This window comes from Choristoneura fumiferana, chromosome 24 (genome assembly GCF_025370935.1).
Source record: "Choristoneura fumiferana chromosome 24, NRCan_CFum_1, whole genome shotgun sequence".
NCBI classification, from domain to species: domain Eukaryota; kingdom Metazoa; phylum Arthropoda; class Insecta; order Lepidoptera; family Tortricidae; genus Choristoneura; species Choristoneura fumiferana.
Window position 1 is genome coordinate 1,169,577 of NC_133495.1, and position 26,488 is coordinate 1,196,064.

At 39.1% G+C, this 26,488-nt stretch overlaps 1 protein-coding gene across 1 annotated transcript in view; it reads left to right on the top strand.

Annotated features, from left to right (window-relative positions):
• Positions 1-26,488, top strand: part of LOC141441894 (sodium- and chloride-dependent transporter XTRP3A-like) — a 26,813-nt gene continuing 325 nt past the window's right edge. The window contains 16 exon segments of the mRNA XM_074106787.1: positions 1-137; positions 8,062-8,783; positions 14,205-14,437; positions 17,509-17,596; positions 17,599-17,729; positions 18,652-18,718; positions 18,721-18,761; positions 19,305-19,546; positions 20,241-20,394; positions 21,280-21,481; positions 22,019-22,178; positions 22,649-22,719; positions 22,722-22,810; positions 23,930-24,130; positions 25,301-25,378; positions 26,462-26,483. Coding sequence (XP_073962888.1) covers positions 8,522-8,783; positions 14,205-14,437; positions 17,509-17,596; positions 17,599-17,729; positions 18,652-18,718; positions 18,721-18,761; positions 19,305-19,546; positions 20,241-20,394; positions 21,280-21,481; positions 22,019-22,178; positions 22,649-22,719; positions 22,722-22,810; positions 23,930-24,130; positions 25,301-25,378; positions 26,462-26,483 — 2,041 coding nt within the window. The 5' untranslated portion in view covers positions 1-137; positions 8,062-8,521.

Below are 26,488 nucleotides of genomic sequence, written 5' to 3' on the forward strand. Positions count from 1 at the left end.
ATGTCGGTGGCTGCAGTCCACTCGCGAATCTTCGCACCGCGCCGCGTATTTTGACTTGCGAACGAAAATTCGAAAATCGAACTGTAATTGAAAAAGTGACCAGCCAGTGACAATTCAAACATTCTAAAGCCGGAAAAGTACGTTTTGTTCTCACTGCATAAACAAAGTTTTCTTTCTAATTAATATTTACGTTTTGTTTTTAGCTACTTAACAGAAAAAACGAAACGTAAATATTGAAAATAAGATTTTTTATTTAAATTAAATAGTTCGTTAAGTCTATCAATTTTAATGCAATTCTTACTTCGAAGAGTAGGTAGATACACATCTTATTTTATTGACCTTCCGATTGCGTAACATTAAACTAGATACTGAGTCGTTAATAAAAATTAAAATGTTTGTAAATAAGTTATTTACTAAAGAGGTTAAATGCAGGGTTTCCACATGTAGGTTTTGTATTGATTGTGCGCGGCGGTGCTCCGAGGATGCGCCGCGTTGGGAAGGTCAGGATTCCTGGGCACATGTCATGTGCATTGTACACGTGGGTTACCTACCTTTAATTTCCTGTAAAAAAAACCTTGCACATAGACAAGCTGGAGTAGATTTGCTTTTGTTTTGATGTGAAGGCAAACAACGCGATATTGATCACTACTTAGTAGTTTTTAGTCAAAAGAACGAGTAAAAGTTAAGGATCAAGATTTTAAATCACGTATTTGTTTATTTATAACCTACTATTTTTGTTTTACGTTAGCGGACTATAATGAATTACACCAAATTGCACTTTATTTACCAAACGGTCTCTAACTGGACACTAATGAATAACGAAAGTCAAACAAAAAAGATGTAGTAGACAAAAATACAACGTTGATAGAGTTGATAACTCTACAAAACTAAAATACAAAAAGATCTGCATCTTTACATCGGAGCGTGACTAAAAAAAAGGTTAAACGTGAAGTTATATTAACCACGTGTAACCTATTATTTAGGTCACATTTCGATCAAATAACACATAGGTATGTGCAGAACTTTACGATGAGATTTGACTCTATATGTATTATGTACGGTTGAACAAAGTGAATTATGGTGAACCTTTAATAATAAATTTAATCTCACTATGATTTCCTTGAAAAAAGTATGGGATGTCAACATGACATTAGTAGCACAAAGGTTCCAACCTGGTAGAAGTCAAAGAAATCTTTACATTTTACCTGAGCATTTTACTATCTTGTTGCTGTCACTTCGTGTTAGAACTTTTGTATAAAATTGACAGAAGGCATAAAGTGACAGACAAGGTGATAAAGTGTAAAGATATTTTTGATCTCGATTGTACATCATTCAGTTTTCGGTTACAAAATACGTCACGATCGCGTTCGCGTTAAAATCTCAATTTGTATGGAAACACGAACAGCGCCTCTAGCGGAACGTTTGCAATGTTCGTGTTTCCATACAAATTGAGATTTTAACGCGAACGCGATCGAGACGTGTTTTGGAACCGAAAACTTACATTAAGGGCATAGTTCGCTCGACTGAGCTACCGAACCATTTGTTTCCAAACCTATGGTAGGATGTTCTTACAGCAAGCGTAATAATATTTAAAACGTTCGAACGAACGAACGAAACGAAACGTTTCGAACGTTTGTTCGTATATAATTTGGAACGTCGTAAGTACCTAATATCATAAAAGGACCTGACACAGACTGTAATCCAATCTGGCTTTGATTGAATCAGCTTATTGGATATATATATGTATATATATATATTGGTGGCCTAGTGGTTTGACCTATCGCCTCTCAAACAGAGGGTCGTGGGTTCAAACCCCGGCTCGCACCTCTGAGTTTTTCCAAATTCATGTGCGGAATTACATTTGAAATTTACCACGAGCTTTGCGGTGAAGGAAAACATCGTGAGGAAACCTGCACAAACCTGCGAAGCAATTCAATGGTGCGTGTGAAGTTCCCAATCCGCACTGGGCCCGCGTGGGAACTATAGCCCAAGCCCTCTTGTTCTGAGAGGAGGCCTGTGCCCAGCAGTGGGACGTATATAGGCTGGGATGATGAAGTATGTATTTATCTATATAAGTATGTTTATCCGTTGTCTAGTATCCATATTTAGTACCTTCAAGCTTTGCTTATAATAGTTTATAATAGTTGTTGTAGTAGTAGGCTTTCGCTTTTTTTTTATCAAAAAATATTTTTGCAAACCCCTTTTCGTTTTCAAATACCATACAAAATAAGGTGGAAGTGAAAAAAAAACATCCCCACTTTACCTGTACGGGAGGTACCCTAACATTTTTTATTTTTTTTATTTTACCACTGTCGGCGTGACTGATATTATTCATGCCAAATTTTTCATGCTTTCTAGTACTACAGGTCTCTGAGCTTAGCCGCGGCACAGAATATATTATAGTACTAACGTACGGTCGAGGAATTTAATTTATTGGCCACCATGGAACCATTTCACAATAAACGTCATAGTGACATCGCATTAATTAACAAGGAAAGTTGTAATGACTTTTCCTTTGAAAAGGTTCCATGGTGGCCCATATGAATTAAATTCCTTGACTGTACAGACAGGCCGCGGACAGACAGACATGGCGAAACTATAAGAGCGCAAAATGTACCTATGAAGTATTGTACCTGATCATATTTCATACATTTTACTTGCCCCGATATCGTATCGGCGTCCAAAACCGATATCGGATCGGATAATCTCTGAAAACGCTCTAAGGTTCCTAGTTGACTATGGAAACCTAAAAAAGGCCGCAATATGCAGAATATTTACCCAGATGCTGGCAGTGTTCCCTCTCTGAATTTTTTTTTTATATGTATTCCACTTGCTTCTACATTTGAACGGAACCTTCAAGTTCGACTTCTTGGTCAAAAGTGTAATTACACCCGTCCGTTAAGGTTAGGTAGGTTTATCATGCTTGATCCGTGAACTCTTTTACAAGAGTTCAATTACTTCTCTGTACAATAACAGTACTTGAACAGTACCTACTCCGAACACAGGATGACTTGTTCAAGCTTTATTGTCTGTGGCATTGCATATTTCCTTTTATAAACACATGGCAAAATCAATTCACATGTTAATTTTTTACTGTTTTGTTACGTACCCAAGTAGTAACGAAAGAAAGATTTGAACGCTTTTTGAACGTAATTGCTATTGTTTGAACTGTTCGATTTGTGTCATTAGTTATTTTAAACAGACACTGATAAATATACTTGATCCCAGCCTATATACGTCCTACTGCTGGGCACAGGCCTCCTCTCAGAACAAGAGGGCTTTGGCTATAGTTCCCACGCGGGCCCAGTGCGGATTGGGAACTTCACATACACCATTAAATTGCTTCGCAGGTTTGTGCCGGTTTCCTCACGATGTTTTCCTTCACCGCAAAGCTCGTGGTAAATTTCAAATGTAATTTGGAAAAACTCAGAGGTGCGAGCCGGGTTTGAACCACGACCCTCTGTTTGAGAGGCGATAAGTCAAACCACTAGGCCACCACGGCTTTTTTAATATACTTATGTCTGTGAATATACATATATGAACGGGTTCATCGAGGATTGCTGCCCATGTTATGGAGACAGTTTGAAACCCTGTGAAGGACATAGGGAGTTTAGATAATATCCCCGAAAATTGCTACCTAGTAAACCCGCGGGCGCGCGATAGTAGAGTAGGTAAATGACGAATCCTCCTTTTAAGTTTAGCACTTGTATTAGGAGGTATTCGCTCTTTCGTACAAGGTCCTGATTATATAAATGCTAATAACCTGATTATCAACAACACAGAGCTCTTTTAACGCAAGTTCTATCTATCGCTAAGTTGGTAGAGAATAGACTACAATGCCACATCGGTCAATGGGTCAGTAATCGATATGACAATTCCTAACAGAACCTCTTTTGAACTTAACGCAAGCGATATACATAAGCAAACTGAAAACTAAATACTGTGATATCACCATAAGGAAGGATAACACTTACTTACATAGGTATATCCGAGGTCAAATATAAGGACTAATGAGGTAGTATTAGTATGTTTAAAAAACATTATGAATCAAAAATTACAGTGAAAAAATTGCGTCAGAAAGACTATATAGTAGCAGCGCTAACTGCACGCGTCGCATCGACGCTGGACTGACCAGATAAAAGCCCTCACAAATACTCCCCTCAACACTTGCACCAGAGAAGCGACAGCCAGGGAGAACTGGCGTAGAATTGTGCTACGTGACCACGGCTGCTCTGTCAAGTCAAGACTATCCGACAAAGAAGAAGAGAGTAAGACATAAGGATTTTCGTTAAATTGGAATTAGCTTGCAAGAAATTACGGTAAACGGTTATGAAGTGTATTTGACCCATGTCCCATGTAAAATCGTTAAATGTTTAGGGTAATCAGATTTATTTGTCAGGCCCTGTTTAATCCAATACGGATGTGCGTCACCGATTCTGGAATACGTAATCTAATAATCTCAACTGGGTATGATAACTCCATTATAAAATCTAAATATATCAGATTAAAGATGTCCAAAAGAAAGATCAGGTCAAGAGTACCCGAAACCGACGAGCATGTATCAAAAACTACTGAGTGTTGATGAAGCGAAAGATATGGCAGGATCGTTGCAGGTGGAAATAAATAATAGTCTCTGCCTGCCCTTTCCTTGGTAAAGAGGCATCGCATCCTTCTAGGTTATGCCGTTTCTATGATGAACGTGAACAAAAGCACATACAAACTAACAAATAGACAAAAATTCTACAATTTTTGTTTGAGCTCTTGCACTAGTAAAACAGTTTTTCAGAAATATTTTCAATTACAATATTAGTACAATATAATTACAGACACATTATATGTACCTACCTATAGATGAAGATATACATAAGTATTCAAATATAAAATAAATACGGTTTAACAGTAGCTCGTGTGGTTGTTCCTGAATAAAAGCACTGCAGTCGTACTGAGGTGAACAGTAAACCTTCTCACAGCTCTCCCCTATTCCTGTATTCCTGTTATTCCCACCTCCCCTTTATTATCCGGGGCCTGGCTAGGGGGCTCGCGGCCTTGACATGGTTACGGGGCCCCTTTCAAAGGCGCTTTACAAATAGAGACGTTTGGGAGAGGCTTATTTAAAATACTGACTAAGACAGAATCAAGTTGGATAAGTTAAGTAGTTAAGGCGTGCATTTTTTCAGATTTGGCTAAAAGATAATTTCTATCAATAATAATAATAATAATAATAATAATAGTCGTTTCGGCAAACGGTCTAATAGCGAAGAGTCTCGACCAACATCTCAAGAGACTCGCTAGATGGCTGGATCAAGGGCCAGATACAGAAGGCGGTACTTCTGGACACGGCACGCATAGTCCGGAAGTTCCACACTCTGCGGCCCTGACCACCGGTAGCTTGGGCCCTGCCCCGTTACCAGCGGCAAACTAGGTTATAATCTCGAGTCCTGTTTAAGAAAATATTTAAAAGAGCTTTTAATAAGAACGCAACATCAAAGAGATCAATAAAGCCGCATGTTTTTTTTTTTGCTTTTGATTTCTATTGAAACATCGGCTTGTGATGAAAAGAGGCTTATTAATTTGAAGCTTTAATATTTTGTCTGTCATGTAAAGATTTTCTGGCAAAATATTGTGTACCTTATCACAAAAATTTGAACGCGTCTTTTACATAATTCGAGCTAAATATGTAGTTGTTTGAATAATATAATTTGTATGTATGATAATTTTGACAGTTTTACGGTCAAATAAAACTTTCTGTAATAAAACGTTTTGCGATGTGCTGTTAAATATTACAATGTATCCCCCATGTTCGTAGGAGGCGGCATGACGTGATTTTAACTCATTCATATTTAATGAGATTATGTTTTCGTTATACATTAACTTTCCGGGAATTCTTGGATAATCAATGTTTTTAGGGTTTTATATTGTAGTACCTACCGCTCAATCCTATAGGTAAGTATCTTTCGAAATTCGAAACGAAGGATCGGTTTTCTTTTTTTTCCATTTGAATTTAGAAGAACGTACAAAACTGACGAGTTCTGATCTACATGTTAAGTTAATGAATCTACATGATGATCTACAGGTTAGAATTTTAATTCTATGTAGTTGTACACCCATAATCACGGGACAATTCACACCAATTGACCTAGTCCCAAAGTAAGCTTAGCAAAGCTTGTGTTATGGGTACTAAGCAACGGATAAATATAATTATATAGATAGATACATACTTAAACACCCAAGACCCGAGAACAAACATTCGTATTTTTCAAACAAATATCTGCCCGACACGGGAATCGAACCCGGGACCTCAAGCTTCGTAGTCAGGTTCTCTAACCACTAGGCCATCTGTACTTCAAAGATTTGCTTACTTTGGGACTAGTAAATAATTGGTGTCTAGTGTCCCGTGATATTTATTTATTGTTAATTTAATAGCGGTCATTTCAATATGGTTATTCATACTTTTTAACATAGATCTTCTTCACAACATCTAACGCAATAAAGAATTTTAGTTTGAGTTAAAATTTCAGTGGAAAACTAGAGTACTTCTGGGCTGATACTCGCCGTCTCATTAAAACATTAGTCACAATTATGATGAAATGGCCTTGCCCTCCAGACATCATTATCCGACTATACCTAGTGCCATCCACGAAGACGCTTGATTTTGACAAAATTAGCCATTAATGACATTGTAATAAGAACCACGGCACGCCGCATCGTGAATGACTCTACCTATACGTAATTAAAATATTGCCACGCACGAATAACGTAGGTCATGCTGATTTCTTCAAATGTACACTTACATAATTATTATCTTAAAGTCAAAGTCAAAGTCAAAATATCTTTATTCAATTTAGACTATAACAAGCACTTATGAATGTCAAAAGAAATCTACCACCGGTTACTCTGTTGAGAAGAATCCGGCAAGAAACTCAACAAGGTATTTTTTTTAAACAGATTTAAAAAATGTTGCTTGGTGACTGTTAGTTACTGATATTATGAAGCATTTAGTATTAGTATGTATGTAGTACGCAAGTAGTAAGTAAGTATTAGAATTGAAAGAACCAAAAGACGAAGCGTTGGCAGGCCACCCACTAGGTGAACTGACGACATCGTGAGAGTTGCGGGCAACCGGTGGATGCAAGTGGCGAGTTGTCGTTCATTGTGGCGTTGTAGGGGGAGGCCTTTGATCAGCAGTGGACGTCTTCCGGTTGATGATGATGATTATAAATGCGAAAGTTTGTTAGTATGTGTGTGTGTGTGTGTGTGTGTGTAGGTACGTTTGTTTCTCCTTCACACTAAAATGCAAAATTAGAGACCACAAGTTTGGTGTGGATATCTTTTTTATTAACCCCCGACACGCAAAAAGAGGGGTGTTATAAGTTTGACCAGTATGTCTGTCTGTATGTGGGACCGTAGCTCTTAAACGGGTGGACCGATTTGAATGCGGTTTTTTTTATTTGAAAGCCAGTTTTCTAGCGATGGTTCTTAGAAAAGTTTTATTAAAATCGGTTCAGCCGTTTTTGGGATATGAACTTTGAAACGACAAAGTCGGGGGTTTTGTGCAATGTTAATGAAATCCACGATATAATTTTTGAGAATTCAATTCAACTGCCGGGTCTATGGTTTACGATGTCTCACATAAAGTCAGGCACAATAAAGTCTCTTGTCCCAGGTGTCGAACCCTTAGTCCGTGGGGTTAGTGCTTTGTGGTATTGCAAAGCGGTTAGACGCCGTCACGGGGTAGACAAGTTAGGCGCTGGTTTCTCTGGCCCGTCACGCGACCGGCGGCGTCTGGATGTGCGTCGCACGCTGTGCCACACGCCGTCGGTCGCGAGTGCGTGGGTTCTCTGGCCCTCGGTCACCCATCGCCGGCGACGGGTGGTCTGAGAATGTTGTGCCCGCTTTTCGAATTGTTCTGTTGCACTGAGCAAAATGAAGGAAAAAATACTTACTTACATTCTTACTGTTAGAAGAAGAACATGATGATGAAATATTGTTTTAATAAAAAAAGAAGAATATAAATGTTCTCATTTTCCTTGGGTTCTCACTAATATTCTTTCTTTGTTACAGATTCGTCAATACGACTCCATAAAATGGCGATGATCAGGTTAAAACCATAGACTAAACAAACCCAAACGGCAGTAGAGAGATGACATTTGCTTAGTGTCGGCAGGACCCATAATTCACTCTTATGCACAGAGAGGCATCGCACGTGTTCAGGGATTCACTAAAACTACGACATAAACTACTACAACGGACTACGACATATGTTAAAGTGATAGAGTTTGTAAAGAAAGACGCGATACGATTCTTCATGTTCGACTACGAGATACACCAAACATAGTGATATTATGAACATATTCATAGGCAACAGTTACCATTCGAAGAATCTCGTCAAACTGAAACGCTATATGTAAATAAAAACCATAGACAATAAAATTGACTTCGTAATTTTAAGTAGATAACTGGCGAGAAAGAAAATTACGCCGTTAAAAAGAGTTAAAATTAAAATTTGAATTTGGAATTCGAAATGGCCGTTAAAGCTGAACCGATTGGTCCTCGGAACGGGCATGAGTTGGCGCCGCTGAACACCCGGGCGGATGGGAGCGAAAGACCCCATGGGGTCACCATAGTGCTCCAGGGGTCGCGGGGGTCGCTGCAGCGGGAGATGCCGGGGGAGGACCGTGCTGCCTGGTCCGGGAAGTTGCAGTTCTTCCTCTCCATCATTGGGTACTCCGTCGGACTTGGCAATATCTGGCGGTTCCCATATTTGTGCCAGCAAAATGGTGGAGGTACGTTTTTTTATATATAGTCTATATTGAGCCTTACTGCTGAGCAAATATCTCGCCCTTATTTCTGCCACTATACAGCGAATATTTTTTATACAAACATAAATATAAACCAGACGTTTATTTTAGTGCAATTAAGCGATACTGCAATTAATTTTAAGAATACCATTAAATATTTTTTTTTTTTTTTTTTAAATATTTTTTTGTAATAGTGTTATAGAAATTACCATGATATTTAGCCATAAGAAAAACACATCAAACTCAATAACACACGGTTTTCCAGATATAACACCAAACTAGACCCACCATACCATTGCTTTCCCCTGAAATAGACATAAATAGCAAATTTCGTTGAAATCGTCAGATCCATTTCCGAAATCTCCGACAAAAATAAATAAATAATTAATATTCAAGAATTTCTCGTTTAATATTAAAAAAGCCGACCAAGAGCGTGTCGGACACGCCCAAAATAGGGTTCCGTAGCCATTACGGCGAAATTAAGTAATATTTTTCTAAGGATTTCGTATTTTATACGGAGATTCATTGTTAGGGTAATTGTTCAAGTTTAGGGATATTTAATACCTTAGGCTACTATTTACTCTTAAACTACTAATAATTCTCAAGCAAACTTAGCCGTTATAGTTTTCTTTGTAAGTTTGATATACTTTTTACTACAACCTGATTTTTAAAAAAAAACCACCGCTTTAGATTTTAGAGGGACGCTCGATTTTAATGAAAATTGCATTTTAAAGTTAAATATTTCGCAAACAAACACTGAATCGAAAAATCGTCTTAGCAAACCCTAATGGTTTTAAAAGACCAAATCCACGATACCCACAGTATAGGGTTGGATGAGAAAAAATCACCCCCACTTTACGTCTATGGGAGGCACCTTAATTTTTTTTTAATTTATTGTACCATTTGTTCGGCATAGTTTACATTACAAAAAAACAGCAAAACGGCAAATTACAGCTTTCTAGCATTGATAGTCCTGAGCAAGCCGCGGACGGACAGACACAGACAGACAGACAGACTGGCGAAACTATAAGGTTCCGTTTTTGCCATTTTGGCTCCGGAACTCTAAAAAGTAATAAATACTATATGGTTCTGAATTGTAAATTCGAATTCATATCAGTTACTTTATTAACCTTTTTCCATGCATAGTGCGTACAGCAACCACATAGATGTAGACAAATTTCGACTTACTAGTAGGTATGCAATATAATACAAAATGACTTGAATTCTCTAAAATATTATTCGTTTTTCAACGACAAGAAAACGGAGGAGGTTCTCAGTCGACGCGTATATTTTTTATTATGTATGGCCAGCATAGCTTTTTACAGAGTATTCCGATTTCATAATCTTTTTTTATTGATAGGTATACCTTGAAGTTGGTATTATATAAAATTACCCCAAGGGTGGGAAAAAAGGTATAAAATAAAAACTTTTTAACAAAAAATTAAAACCGCCGAAAAAACTGAAAAGCAAAAATAATAAAGTTAAATACTTGGTACTTATATGTAAGTGAAGTATACCTAGGTAGGTACCAGTTTAAAGTCAGTGCCTCAGCACGAGCCAGAGGAGTGATAGAAGCCCATCAGGTAGACGTCTATAGGTCCAATCCTCTTGACTAGTGCTGAGGACCGACTTCAAACTGTACCTAGGTATACTTTACTTAAATAAACTGTATTTAACTTTATTATTTTTTGCTTTTCAGCTATTTCGGCGGTTTAATTTATTTGTTAAAATGTTTTCAATTAATCCCTCATAGTGAACAACTTAAAACTATGATTAATTTTGTGGAAGCACATCTAAATTCGCGGGGCATGTAAAAGAGTTAAAACTCAATGTTTCGTAGAGATTCGTAGCACTGTCTACGAGCTACGCCGTAGCAGCCAAAATCGATAATCCAGCAGAGCCCAAAGGAGCTATAAATAGATAATTATTTTACAATAACCTTTACAAATATGTATACCAAGGGTCTTCACTACAACCGTATCATACCATGATCGTGAAAGGAACGTGTCAGAGACAGAATGTAACGCGCATACATGACAAGCGACGGCGACGGTTGGTTACGAAACGTGCTAATGGGCATAGTCTTATACTTTTCGTGTATTGTAGGGGGCAAAAACCTTTAGATCCTTGCTGAAGTAAACAAAACTATTCTAGTACATTGTTCAACAAGGGACTAAAACAAGCCATAATGACACGAGATGTTTAGCCACCCGAGCAGAGCGAGGGTGGCTATAGTTCGAGTGGCATTATGGTTGTTTAGTCATGCGTTATACACTCTACTTTTCACTTTGAATTCGAGGAAAAACAAAGTTCTGTTAAAATTACAATATTACTTTTTAAAAACGTAGGTACGCTCGACTAATGGACAGGCCCTAAAAATCCTCCATTCACAGACGCCGTGTTGGCTGTTTAGGCGTTTCCAACGTAAATTAAAAAAATACTTTAATCCAGAGACTAAAGTAACATTTTAAGAGCATGAGAAGTGAAAAAAAGATTAAACTCTGCCTATTGGTATCCGTGGTCCGCGAATAGTATACCTAAGTACTTATTGCATGTATTTAGAATAAAAATCAACTGAACCGTTTCTCCTTTTTTCGTCGAAGTCATACTTATTCTAAATGCGAAAATTTTAGAGTATGTGCGTGCATGTATGTTACTTTTTCATGCTAAAGAGGCTGCGCGGATTTGGATGGAATTTTGTACCGAATTTTGTTTCTATATTCCCACAGGATAACATTTTAAAACCCCATCCACTACGTTTATAGGATTTTCATGTTTTTTTCAAAATCTCCGGAATTGTAATTCAATTGCTAAATTCAATACCTACTCGTAGTAGGTCGTGGGTTCCATAAGAACAGATATATTTTAAGGACTTCCAATGAACATATACCTAAGTATTTAAGGACTGAAAGCATAAGCCCTAATGAACGTAAATTAGTATTTCTAGTTAAAAAAATAAAAACTTTCTTTTCATACAAATGAATTCGGCACGCAATGTATCGGTAACAGCTAACAACTGATACTAACATTTATTTGCTGCCTCTCTGAAACGTCAAATAAACGTTTGAATTACATTGCTGCTCGAGAAAAAAAAACTCTCCATTGGTAAAGGTAATTGTTAAAGCTATCGTTAATTAAAATGTCTTATGGATGTCACACGTTTAGCTACAGTCACAGCCGTATATATTTGATTTCTGGTCTATTCTTTATTCTAAGCTATCAACTAAAAGCAAAATAAAATTGTTAATCTAAGAATGCCGTGCCGTTTTGCAGCGCATTTCGCCGCAAAGGTCGGAAGGTTAGGACATTTGCAAGCTGCTTATGCCTGTTTCGTGACCATAAATAAGATGTCCTCTCTATCTATAAATAAACCTAGTCTACAGTATTTTCGATAGCTCTAAATTAGTATTTTGTATTGTTATCGTGGTATCGTTTCGTATCCCGCTCACGCTAATAGTATTTAACACGAGAGCGAGCGAAACGGTACTCGGGGTAGACCACAGTTTCCACACCAGTACCTATACCTAATGGTTCCCCTTGTTTACGCATATTTTTTGTCATAATTCTATTTGGCATAATCTGTTTACGCATAATAGTATTTATGCCGAAATTGTTTTCGCGTAACAGTTTACGCAGAATTCTCTTACGCATAACCAATGTAAGCCGAAAGGGCTTTACGCATAATTTGTGAATTCCGAATATGTATTGTTTAGGCAGAAAATTACTTACGCAGAAAGTTACTTTCGCATACTTAGGGGCTGTTTCACCATCCATTGATTAGTGTTAACTGGCGGTTAAATGTGATGCCATCTCCGTCTATTCGAACAAAACAAATAGAGACGGCATCACATTTAACCGTCAGTTAACACTAATCAATGGATGGGGAAACAGCCACTTAATGTAACTTTGCCTAATTACACATAACAGTTTTGTCGATTGTATTATTATATTATAGGTATAAAATTGTTTTTCCGAATATTGTTTTATAATATTAGTATGGATTACTTATCGTTGTATTGTAGGAGACACACGCGTTTTATTAATTAAAGGAATACAAACACAATTTTCCTAAGTACTTTTCTGAGAAGGGTGAGACATGATGACAATGATAAATCAGATTCATTTTATAGCGGGGGTCTAATTAAACGTGACAGTTGTAGGAGGCTTTGCATTACCTTGAGTAATTTGTAAAATAAGGCCGTCATTATTTCCCGATGACTTAAAATGAAGGACATAAGGTCGCGAAAATTGTTTATAATTGTTTGTAAGTAGTTCATTCAACATACAATTCACATTTTTTATACTAAGTAAGAAGTAAGGATGCCTAAGTTAAGTTACGTAACATAGTGTCGTTATTTTGTTCTACTTGTTTTGTTTCGTACCATTCAGGGCCACTGCAGTGGCTTAATAAAATTGAAAGCATATTACAATGTTAGCGCAGTTCGATCTGATCGCCAAACAGGTCCTGTGCTAGTAACAATAGATAGATAGATAGATAAAACGTTTATTTGTTACTGCAATACACACAATCAAAATTACATAAATAAGAAAAAAAAAGAACAGTCCTAACTTAAAAGTAAACAATTTTCAATTGTTTGTGTGCGCTGCAGTAGTGCAAAAGGGTCATGGCTCAGTGGTCAACATTGCTCATAGGAGCAAAACACTGATATTCTGCCGCAACCCAGAGGGCCAAGAACAAATATTATCACCTTATTAAAAAACAAATATAAATGTACAATACAAAACGAAACAAACAGTGCCCAGCAAAATGAATACATTTTCAATATAACAATTTTGTACCTGCCTACCACCAACGAAAATGTAGTAGAGTAATAAAGTCGACATTGCAGCTTGAGTCACGTTTATGACGCCGTATGGATTGTAAACTGTAATATATAGTGTAGTTTTATTTATACCGGGTGTGGCCTGTAATACGAGCAAATAATTAAAACATAGATCATACTCGTCAAACTGAACAACATTAGTTCAGCGACTTTTAGCGCGGGCGCTGCCATACAAATTTAAATTCTCGTCTCGCCTCTCTCGTCTCGCCTCGTTCGTCTCGCCTCGCTGGTGGAAAACAACCTAAATAGTCTTTTTTTTTTAATTAGTGGATTGCACTTAGACATTTTATTATTTAAAAAATATTCCTAGTTTTTGCGAAGTCAGTAGGTAAATATTTTACTTGATTCCTTACTCTGCATTCGTAAGTTGTAATAGGGAATTGATTGCACTAATTTTCTAAGACTCTAGACATAAGATGGTCTTATTGCTTAAAAGCGATCTCTTCCTGACAGCCATTTGGGCACAGGAACTGATACAATTACGTTTAAGCGGTAACTTAACGTGGTGACTTTGGGAAACAGACTTACGGCATGAGATCTACATTCCAAATTTTCTCCACAGGAGCCTTTCTCATCCCGTTCGCGGTGATGCTGGTGCTGGAAGGCATCCCTCTGTTCCTGATCGAGATGGCAATCGGCCAGAAGATGCGGCTGGGTTCCTTGGGCGTGTGGAACACCATCCACCCCTGGCTGGGGGGTATTGGGATCTCCAGTTGCGTTGTGACTCTCTTTGTCGCTCTCTACTACAATGTCATCATCACTTGGGTGTTCTTCTACCTGTTTAACAGCATCAGGGTAAGTTTCTAGTATGGTCTATCTGTCTGATAAGATAGCAGGAATTTAACAGGGAGCTGTGAACAGGCTGTTATAGAAGTAATGATAATGAAGTCTCTGAGTTAGGTACTTGTACGTGAACCGTCATTCTATATCTAAGGCACACACAACTTCTGAACTTTGCATTCTTTAGGTATATATATATGTATATATATATAATATAGGTAGAGTCATTTACGATGACACGTGCCGTGGTTCTTATTACAATGTCATTAATGGCTAATTTTGACATGATCACGCGTCTTCGTGGATGGCACTAGGTATAATGGAATATAAATATTTTAGGAATTAAGTTATATCTTGGAAACTCAATGTAACTGACAGACCGAAGAGCGCGCCGTGGGCAAATGTTAGTATTTAATAGGATTAGGGAACGTTCGTGCATGGCCGTGCTCGAGGCATTTAGTTATTTTTAGCTAGGTGTTATGTTGATACCTACTATTGTTTTTTATAATAAAGTAAGCGTACTAGTGTTCGTCACTGTCCTACTTAGTAGCCATCTTTAATTTTATATCATCAGCAGGCTAGAGTTGACAGCAGGGCGTTTGAGTTGTGTTGATACGTTACATTTTTAACGAGAAAAATTTCACTTGGCACAGTAATGACATCACTTTACCTCTTCACCGTCACAGTCATCTAGTCGTGACAGCAAAGAGTACCTATGTAGGAACGTGACAGCCAATGGAATGCCTCCCTCACACGCCACGGTCATCTATATACACATGACCAACATTCAACTCAAAATTAATCCTTCTGCAATGAAATTAAAAATCAATTTGATTTGTCGCTGGTTTTTCTATGGTTTACAGAACACGTCACTTCAGTTTGTTTTGTGGCCGTGAAGAGGTAAACTTCAGCCCACGTGTACTTCCACTTGAAGCGCGAAAAATTTTTTTAGGGTAGCTCTCATAGACGTAAAGTGGGGGTGATTTGTTTTTCTCGACTTACCCTATATTGTGGGGTATCGTTTGGATAGGTCTTTAAAAAATTTGGGGGGTTGCTAAGAAATTTTTCTTCAATGATCTGTTTGCGAAATATTCAACTTTAAAGTGCAAATTTTCATTGAAATCGAGCGTCCCCCCTAAAATCTAAACTGTTGGGTGGAAAAATTTGAAAAAAATCAGAATGGTAGTAAATATATCAAATTTACATCGAAAATTATAGCGGCTAAGATTGCTTGAGAATTATTAGTAGTTTAAGAGTAAATAGCAGCCTAAGGTATAAAATATACCTATAAACTTGGAAGATTCAGTACACAATACGAAATCCTTAGTAAAATATTATTTGATTTTTGCGTAATCGCTTCGGAACCCTATCCTAAGCGTGTACGATACGCTCTTAGCCAGTTTTTTGTAGAGCGATGTGGGCGGTACGTCTGAGGCGGCACGGAATAAAAACGTGACGCAATGAGTCACGTCACCGCGTTTATGGTGTATCAGCATGTTTTGAGCCTAGTGTAATTGATCCTTAATATTCTTTGATATACAACAGGGTTTCTCAAAGTGGGGTACGCGAACCCCTAGGGGTTCGCTATTCGACGGAGGGGGTTCGCGACAAGGTTTACGTGATGGTGGCTGCAAGACTGGCAGGATGATTAAGATTTGTTTTTGGAGTCTTTATGTATTTTTTATTTCAACTCCAAATTTGTTACTTATTTCTTTAATATTTGTTTCAGTTTGTACCTATCTTCGTTGACAAGACTTACTCTTACCTATTTGTTACCTTTTATTGAAATAAATAATATACATTATTACGTTATCGTGATTGAAATAAAAGCCAGTTTTATTACTTTCGTTAGGGGGGGGGGGAGGTAGGGGTTCGCTGTCGTCTAGAAACTTTAACAGGGGTACGTGGAGCCATAAGTTTGAGAAACCCTGATATACAAAATAATCTTGAATTTATTCGTATGAAAACATCACAAGGTTAGTGATGCATGCTAGTTTTAGACATCAAAACGTACGAGATTTATTCAACTCCGCCGTAGGATTGATCCTGCTCAATGATTCCAGTTATTATCTAAATTCGTTGCAGCCCATTCGCATGTTCAAACGTTTACGCACCAATCATTCGAGATATTGGATAGTCCAAAAATATATCTTGTTTGTTTGCTATAATTTTACTACGCTTGCTTGATGAGAGACCGGAAAATCAAACGGGAATGGCGGGAAAAGTAAAGCTAAAGACGGTTTAAAATTGTCCCGGATGTGGCCGTAGACAATATACCTACAAGAAAGAGTAAGAGCGTAAAAGAAGATACATAGTTAAGTTAGTTCTGTTAATTAGCCCACACCTGAACAGCGCCAGTGGTATGGCCAGTTTTTGTAAAAATGATATTTTCTCACATGACGAAAAACATTGTATGTCGCATGGGTGGTACTGGAATTGCGGAAATCGACTCATTAAAGCTCTTTGAATTCGGGCTTCTAATAGCCTCTCGTTCGAAATTCCATATTTACTGCCCTTAACACACAATGTATTTCTATATAGGTAGAGTCATTCACGATGACGCGTGCCGTGGTTCTTATTACAATGTCATTAATGTCTAATTTTGACAAAATCACGCGTCTTCGTGGATGGCACTAGGTATAGTTATAAACACAGCAGAAAAAGAATTAATCTAATAAGTACAGCCGTTATGAGGTGTTGCGATTACAAGTAGGTACAATACATTCGACAATTTCTTTTTATAAGTAGGTACCTTACCTACCGACCTATACTTATATAAATATCTAAATATTCTTTGCTCTGAGCAAAACTTACTAACAGAGCTAATAGAATCAAACACAAGAAATAGAACACATCATTCGTTGTATAATTAACAAAGCTCGTTGTTTAATAATTACTTTGTTGATAACGATATCAAATACTTACCTACGTTGCCCACTTCAGTGCACTTAGCTATTCTTCTAGTATATTTATTGCTTATAAAAACAATGTAAGTAAATATCTTAATTACATTTATTGCTACTTTCTGTACCTACTTATATTCTTTGCGTAGGAGATCCCACCAGTTTTAATCTTCCTTGTTGCAGATCACTCTCCCCTGGGCCTCCTGTCCTTCAGACAACAGCACAGCTCAAATAGAATGCACCAAAGCGTCAGCAACCGCCTACTTCTGGTACGGGAGGCGTTGGATGCGTCGCCGAGTATCGACGAGCCCGGGGCGCCGCGCTGGTGGATCGTACTGTGTCTCCTGCTGGCTTGGATCGTGGTCTTCTTTATTGTCATGAAGGGGATCCAGAGCAGTGGGAAGGTTGGTATTAGTACAGTGAGCAGCAGAAGGGGATGAGCGGTACAGTGCTCTATCAGTGCAATGATCTACATATGGCGCTACTGGTTTACTAATGTTTCGGCGAATAACGTTTGGCGACCTGTTTCATTTCGCAACTTTTCATTTCTCAACTGTTTAATATTTCTGAAACTGTAAATATTTCAGGATTTTTAATAAAGCTAACCTTACCTAACCTAAAGGGTTCTACACGATGGCCCTGAAATAAATCCTGAAATATTTACAGTCATAGAGTTTGCGAAATGAAAAGTTGCGAAATGAAACAGGTTACCAACGTTACGTTGCGAAAAGGCAGTACTCGGGCGCTACTACCAAGGTAATAAGAGAGTGTTTAGGCCATTTTAGGTACCACAACGACTTAGTTCTGTTGCTGACTGTACATATCGCATCGCTGAGGGATTATTTACGTTCTGGTTATTGATAAGTATGAAATGGCGTAACTAAGGCTGGGGCAGGCAGGGCAAAAAATCAAAAACGAACTACCTGTCTAAGTATTTAAAAAATACAATTCAAATTCGCAGGATGATTTTTTGACTCAGTAAATGATTGCGATGTGAACTTTTTATGCTTTAATTTAAACACTGATGTCTTACGGGTATTCATTTATTTTAATGTTAAAAAGTTTTTAGCTTACAATGATGGTCGCCCTACTTTTAATCTCCAACCTTTTTGAAAACTAACCGTCTTTGCTAGAATACCAATAGAATACTTAAGAAATTATGAGTAAAAAGCATGTTTGATGCTCATTCTTTGCTCCACGATCCCGATATCACCCTGTACCTATAAGTAGGTACAATTTATTTAGTAATCTGTTACATCCTAAGAAAGTACAATAAAGAGTTTACAGAAACGTCTCTAGCTGATGGTTAAAATTAAATTTTTCTAGGTGGTGTACTTCACGTCTCTGTTCCCGTACGTGGTGCTAACCATATTTTTCGTGAGAGGCATCACGCTGCTGGCTCTGCTGACGGCATCATCCACATGTATAAGCCGAAGGTAAATTGGAGTTTTATTTTTATTTAGCTCTAATTGTCACTGCTGTATGCTAGGCAAAGGCCTCCCTTTTTTCCGTCATTCGTGTCTATCGCGATCGAGAGCAAGCTCCTGCCACTCTATTTGCAATGCGTCCAAGTCGTCCCGCCATCTCCTTTAAATAAATAAATAAATTAGAGACTATTAAAGCATACTTATGCATTTTTTATTTGTTCAAAAATATCTACAATGTTATCTAGTCAAAGTGAATTGTAGAAGACTTTTTAATATCTTATTTCCGTACCTTTCAAGTTGATGCCATTAACCGTTGAGGAGTTCCGTCCTATAGAGACGATTCTGGCTGAACCACCAGTATGTCACTACCAGATTATTGTATTGTCACCAGATTTATATAAGTATGCCAAATTTCAAGTCAATCCGACCACTGGAAGTGGGTCAAATGAAACTTGCAAGATTTGCCCCTCACATACGTGTAGATACATACGACAGGCATACATACGAGTACATTGCAAGTTAAATAAAAGTTTGTAAAAATAATTATTACAGTTGGAGATGCTCCTCCTCCCCACGGTGTGGCTGGACGCAGCCACGCAAGTCTTCTACTCGTTCGGGCTGGCGTTCGGGTCGCTCATCGCATTCGGCTCCTACAATCCTCCCGACAACAACTGTGTGCGCGACGTGCTTCTAGTGTCTGTGTGCAATGCGCTCACCGCTATCTACGCTTCCGTGGTCATCTTCAGCATCCTCGGGTTCAAGGCGTGGACCATGGCTGAGAAATGTATCACCAGGTAATTTCATAAATTTCATATTTCATAAAAACAAAACATGACGACAGTGATGACAAATATATAGTAGTTTGGTGTAGGTATGACATAGGTACTTAACCCACGCTACTCTCCACTTCATCATCGTCATTTCACATTTGCCTTACGAAAATATTACTCCTACGCCACTGGTCTTATTTTAACGCCTTTTACTATAGTTCAATATCAGCCATTTCACTCTGACCTTGAATATACCTAATGTATACCAGCGCTGGATCTACGACTTTTCCAAACCGGGAAATTTCCTCAAGTAAACAAATATTTTGCCAAGTAATAATCACCCGACCTTTTGGTGCGGCGTAATTTAGGTACGAAATTAGATTATGTGTAGGTATAATAGGCACGTAAAATTTACAACCATGTTGAAAATAATGAAGTTAGGCTAAAGTAAGGAACTTAGACACCTTCCTAATATAAAAGAAACTGTAAAATTTCAAAGAAGAGTCACTGTTGGTCTAAGTATCAAAAATACCTAAAACCTAGCTAGATCAAAAATGCTAAACCACTTTCTTGATCAATGACAGTTTTATTGTCGGGCTCACGGTTAATCACTTTAGACATATTTTCACCTCGAGTTAACTTGTAAGCATGAAGTACTTATTAATATTTTCTGTTTTAATTTTATCCAGCATTATTAACCTGGACCCTATCATTTCAGCTCCATCGAGATTCTAGCAGCACACCACGTGGATGGTTTCTTACCGAACACGACGACTGAATACTACCGTGAACATTACGACAGTCTCGTCAAGAACAACATCACCACCAACCTCAATCTCTCCGACTGCAGTATGGGCAAGCAGCTGAATGAGGTAGGGAGCTCAGGGTTCAGTCCTGAGTCTAGTGCTTTTCATCAAGTGTTCCCGCATGACCACCGACTAATACCGTCAGTACCTATTATGACAGTTTCGTCAACAACTTTCTTTTTCTTTTTTTTTTTTATTCGACTGGATGGCAAACGAGCATGTGGGTCTCCTGATGGTAAGAGATCACCACCGCCCATAAACATCAGCAACACCAGGGGTATTGAAGATGCGTTGCCAACCTAGAGGCCTTAGATGGGATACCTCACATGTGCCAGTAATTGCACCAGCTGTCTTACTCTCCACGCCGAAACACAACAGTGCAAGCACTGCTGCTTCACAGCAGGATTAGCGAGCAAGATGGTGGTAGCAATCCGGGCGGACCATGCACAAGGTCCTACCACCTGTGAACACAACTGTCTGACAACTTCGCGTCTATTGGAAATTCGAGTTATAATCTCCGAGGTAAAGTGGAAAAAATGACAAACCAGTTAGTCAAAAAAAGTCTATACATCTGGAGTATTCCAATAATGCCCTTTAAGCATCCAATTATGTACTTTAACTATGACCATTGTCAGTTTTGCAGCTTTTTAAAAGCGTTGAGTAAGTAACCTACAACTGTTAATAAATACCACCTCAATTTTTTTTGTTATTTTATATAAACAAGTGGTACAAGTAAGTGAGTGGAAAATTACGAGCCACTATTGATAACCCCTTAAGGGTTCATGTAATAGCTGGCGAGTCATCGCGTTTCAATCCGCGAATGAAGACCGCTCTACCTTTTCCACGTTTCGATTGCCCCAATTAAACAATATCTTCAAATGCAAAGACACAAAGAACGAAAGGTAGCTGAACACTTTCGACTGTATTTCCAAACTAACTTCTTTTTTCCAGGCGGCAGAAGGCACAGGCCTGGCCTTCATAGTGTTCACTCAAGCCATTGTGGAACTGCCCTTTGCACCATTCTGGTCCATCATATTCTTCCTGATGCTACTGTCGTTGGGACTCGGCAGCCAGATTGGCATCATGGAGGGCATGCTTTGCACCATATTCGATATTGAGTTCTTCAAGAGGATCAGCAAGCCAATTATTACAGGTGGGTTATCAATAGGTGATGACTTCCGGGTACAGGCATCTTCTCAGTATAAGAGGGCTTGGGCTGCTCTTCTCACGTGGGAGTACAGATAAGAAACTTTACGTACACCATTCAATTGCTTTGTTTTTTGTGCAACATTTCTCACCATATTTTCCTTCACCGTATAGCTTGTAATAATTGAATATCCTATAGGCCAAGCTGCAAAGCAGTAGGCTATCACGGTTTTTATAAACACATGACGCATTTGCTACCAAAATGATCTTGACGTATTTTCATTCCAACATTAGGTACCAGACTTAATCCAATCCGGAAACCATAGGTATCTCTCTATCAAACAGGGTCCTCATCAACGGCCTTTGCATCTGTGATGATGATTTACCTAGGCATTGTATCAGTGGCAGTTTCTCTGATGGCTGAACAAGCTTATGCGAGAGCGGCATCTCAGACCGCACAACGGACACAAAAAAGTGCCTAAATAAATAAATATGCGTTGCATGAGTTACATCGGTAAAGGAGGTATTTTATGGGTGTGTGCAGGCGCTGTGTGCCTGTTCTGCTTCACAACTGGTCTGATCTTCACGACGGGTGCGGGCGAGTACTGGCTCAAGATGTTCGACTCATTCGCCGGCACCATCGGGCTGGTTGTCGTGGCGCTGCTGGAAATGGTCTCCGTCGTCTACATCTATGGACATGAGAAGTTAGTCTTTCTCTTTGCAGTAGAGCCTTTTCACAATAAACGTGCCAGAGGCTTATTTGATAAAAACAATGGTGGCTTACTGAGACAGGGTTGTCTTGCAGGTCGTGCTTAAGTGGTTTACCTAAATGTGCCTTTTTAAGTCCATAGATTTGTACAAAAATAGATCCTGCGATTATAATTTTAACATTTCACATTTTACGGACACAATTTACTCAAAGAGAGTGAGAAATGGCATCAGAAAAATCCGTTTGAAAAATATTGAATAAGCTACGGTAGAAAAATAATGTTTGATACTTTACATATAATACAAGCTTTTTTTGTTGACTTTCCTTGCATTTTCAAACAAACTACGTTACGAGGATCGGTAAACGATTTATGACAGACACGTGACTCGCAACGCTTCTCTGTTGGAAGGGCAGCGTAACAGTCGTAGCCGAAACTTAAGTACTTACGCGGTATGCTCGCCCCAGATTTACCAACGATATCTACGAGATGACGGGCTACCGGCCGGGGCTGTACTGGCAGCTGACGTGGCGCTACATCGGCCCTTCATCGTAACCTGCATCCTGCTGTCCTCGCTCGTCTTCATGGTCATCAAGCCACCCACTTACAGCGCCTGGAATGCTGAGGAGGTAAGCGACTAGTATTAACAATATCCTCCCATGTTACGGAGCTCCGGTTCCGTGTCCATTAAGTCGGAAATTAGGTTTGATCAACATCCGTTTCGGCTCCGGTTCCGTTACTTTTGAAACGGAAGTTATATCGGATGTCAATGCTTAGCGCGGCGGCGGGACATGAGCGGCATACATCAAAAACAAACAGGTTTATACCAGTCATTCGCTCATCGCCCCGCTTGCACTCAGACTCCGATTCTGATTCCGGTTCCGTTTTAGGTTTCGATTCAGTTCCTAGTTCCGTTGAACTAAATTGAAAATATCTGGTTCCGCTTTCGGTTCCCATAAAACCACATCGTTACATCCCTAGCATTTATCCTGGTCATCATCGGGCCAATTTCGCTGTCAATTTGCTGGATTACAGACTTACAGTGCACCTACAAATGAAGTTTGATGTGATGGCGTATAGTTTAGTACGTGCCCTAGTTACCCTAGGTACTCCACTTGCTTGGTAGATATATCCACATTCAAAGAGAAGGAACAGAGGAGGACTGATTAGAATTATTAGACAGATTAGAAATATTTATTAACTAGCTTTTGCCCGCGGCTCGCGTGATGTTCCCTCGGGAACTGTGCATTTTCCCGGGATAAAAAGTAGCCTATGTCACTCTCTGGCCCATTAACTATTTCTATGCCAAAAATCACGTCGATCCGTAGCTCCGTTACGGCGTGAAAGACGGACAAACATACAAACACACTATCGCATTTATATATTAGTATGGATGATAACGTGATACAAAAAAAAACAATAAAAGCAAAAGACACGAAACGGTCAAACTGCCGGTCTTGCGTCATCAGTACAATAAGTACACCAGAGTTATAATTCCTAAAAAGTATGTGTGGGTTTAACTCCTTCGCTTTTTGCCAGCGCCCCCGTGCTCATACTGAAGAATAATATTAACCTACTTTTTAAGGGATATTATTACAGCCGTATTATCCCCTGTTTCACCTATCCCTACCGCTGTATCCCCCCTGATAGAGATATGTGGTTTTTTTTTCCTTTCTTCTCCACCGGTAGATGTATCTACAGCCATAGCAAGGAAACACGTCTAACTTACTGACAAAATTATTCCCCAGGGTCGCGTAGTCAAGACCCCGTATCCTGACTGGGTGCTGCTCATAGCCCTCTGCATGATCCTGGCCGGAGTGCTGCCCATCCCAGTGGTGCTGCTGCTGAGGCGCTTCCAGTGCCTCGCCTTCGACGTGGACATCCATCAGGGCTCCATCCGCAGGATCGAGACCACTGTGTCCACTAAGGAGATGATGAGCGACCAAGATGTGAGTAGGGGGTGGTGGGGAATGGAATGGTCTTTCGAGTTGGTGTGCCTTTTGTACCTATTTTAGTTTTTACAGATATACATTCCTACATATTCTTTTATTATTGAATACAGTGAGTGAGTTAAGAAAATAAAACAAAAAGCAAGGTAGACCACAAGCGGTATTATCGCTTAAAATTAATCTCAACGATTTTGTTGCAGAACTTAATAGGAACGAGCTCTAAATTTTATATATAAAACACCGTCTTTTAAACAAAATAAGTTCCTCTTATTTTAACATTTAAGTACTTTATCTACAAGTACAGTTTCATGCTAGTTCCATGAAAGGAAGCAGGGGTTCCAAAACTACGACATGCAAGCAAGTATACGAAAACTTTCACATGAAACTAAGAAGAAAAAAAACATCTATGATCCGGCTCGAAGGACCATACCGCAATTATTTTCTGTAAATAAAATTCTAATCCTTCATATATGCTAATACCACTAACTTATTATAAATGCTAAGTAAATAAAAAGTAAAACTGTTTTGTTGTTGCTAATGTAAATAATAAAATGTACTGGGAGCTTCAAAACTATGCAAGATCCAATCAAAGACTTATCTATGCTCTATGGTCTGTGGAAATCTTGGGACTTTAAATAAAATTTTATTTGAACTCCTATAGTTTAGACGTTTCCAGCCGGTTGGCTGAGCCTTATGGTGATTTTCCACCGGCGAGTCAAGACGAGACGAGAAATGAAATTTGTATGTATTCTCGCGCGCCGCCGCGAGCGCCGCGGGGCGCCGCCATACAAATTTTAATTCTCGTCTCGCCTCGTCTCCTCTCGCCTCGCCGGTGGAAAATCACTTTTATTGTCTAACGCACTTGGAATCAATCGTTTTCACTACTTTTTTCTGTCACGTGGTTTAAAACGAGGGTAGAAAAGGATGGTGAATGCTATCGTGAACGTCAGCGCATTAGACAATACCTCTGGGAGGCTACTACGAAATTTAAAAATCGAAGTTCGTATCATACCGTCGCTCTCACTCTCGTATTAAATAATATAAGCGAGTGCGGGACGGCAAGATATTAAGTTCGAATTTTGCACTTCGTAGTAGGGCCTGAAACGCGACAGTCGCATGACAGTCGCGTCGAGTGTTGCCAGTGCGTGTGTTAGCTTGCGAGTGTGATAGGTGTTGTCGCCGGAGTCAGCTCCACCAGCGCAGCTCTTCGCTGAGGCCGCCACGAGGTTCACCATCGGCGACTTTGATGTAAGTAGCGTAAGAAAAATAATTTTTAAAAACTAAAAACAAGTAAATAAAAAGTATGATAAAAGCAAGGATCTAGTGTCTTTGGGAATTAAAGCGACTCAACCAAAAAAAAGCATAAGAAAAGTCCCCTGACAATGTCGCTATTAAGTATAAGTCGACGCACGTAAAAAGAGCTCTGGGTGGCTAGTGGAGGGGATTGTTTGCGCATCTGTCAACTAACAAGCCAATGGCGTGACGGCCGCGCGCGCGCTCCTACGCCTCCCGCGTCCCCCCCTGCTCCGCCGCCAATTTGGTCCGTATTTCGCTCACTGCGCAGGCATGTCGCCAGGAGCTCTTATTACATGCGTTGATTTGTACAGTCAAGTAGCAGAAGTGTATGGTTCTGGCGCTTAAAATGGTGAACACTCTTTTGCAGTAGAGTCGTGTGTAAATCATTTTGAACACCATAACCGCTATCCACTTCTGCTGCGACTGCGACTGTACTCGTAAGTATAGTGACAAACAGTAACATAACCGATCACAAGTGTGAATAAAATTATAATTGCTGTACTGATTCTAGTATTTCCTCGGGACTTAAGAAGAAATATTTATCCAAATATCCATGACCATAAAATACAAAAAAAAAACATGTCGAAGAAAATAGAACTTTATCCTTTTAGCGAATTAGTCGCTATTAAACAAAAGACGACGTGAATGAATGACTGAGTGACTGAGGAAAGAACTGTACCCTTAGTGTAAGTTTCAGTACCCTTAGTGTAGCGGAACGTTTGCGATGTTCGTGTTTCCATAGAAATTGAGAACCGAAAACTTACACTTAGGGTACTGAGAGTGAATAAGGTTGCCCTGACTTTCAGGTTCGATATGCGGCACAGATAATCTAGAAAAGAGGGGAAAGGGAATGGCTAACATTAAAACAACAAAAGAAATATTGTGACTGTCTTTCAAGTCAGTAGAGTTCAAATATAGTCATTATTCGTGGTTCTTTTATTGGAGTACGTTGCCTGAAATTGCGGTGTTACCCTTCAAACTATTTTCAACGCTCGGTAATAAGGTTCTGTATGTAAATATCGTCGATCTCCTTAGGGCGCGGACAGCGCGACGAGCGGCCCA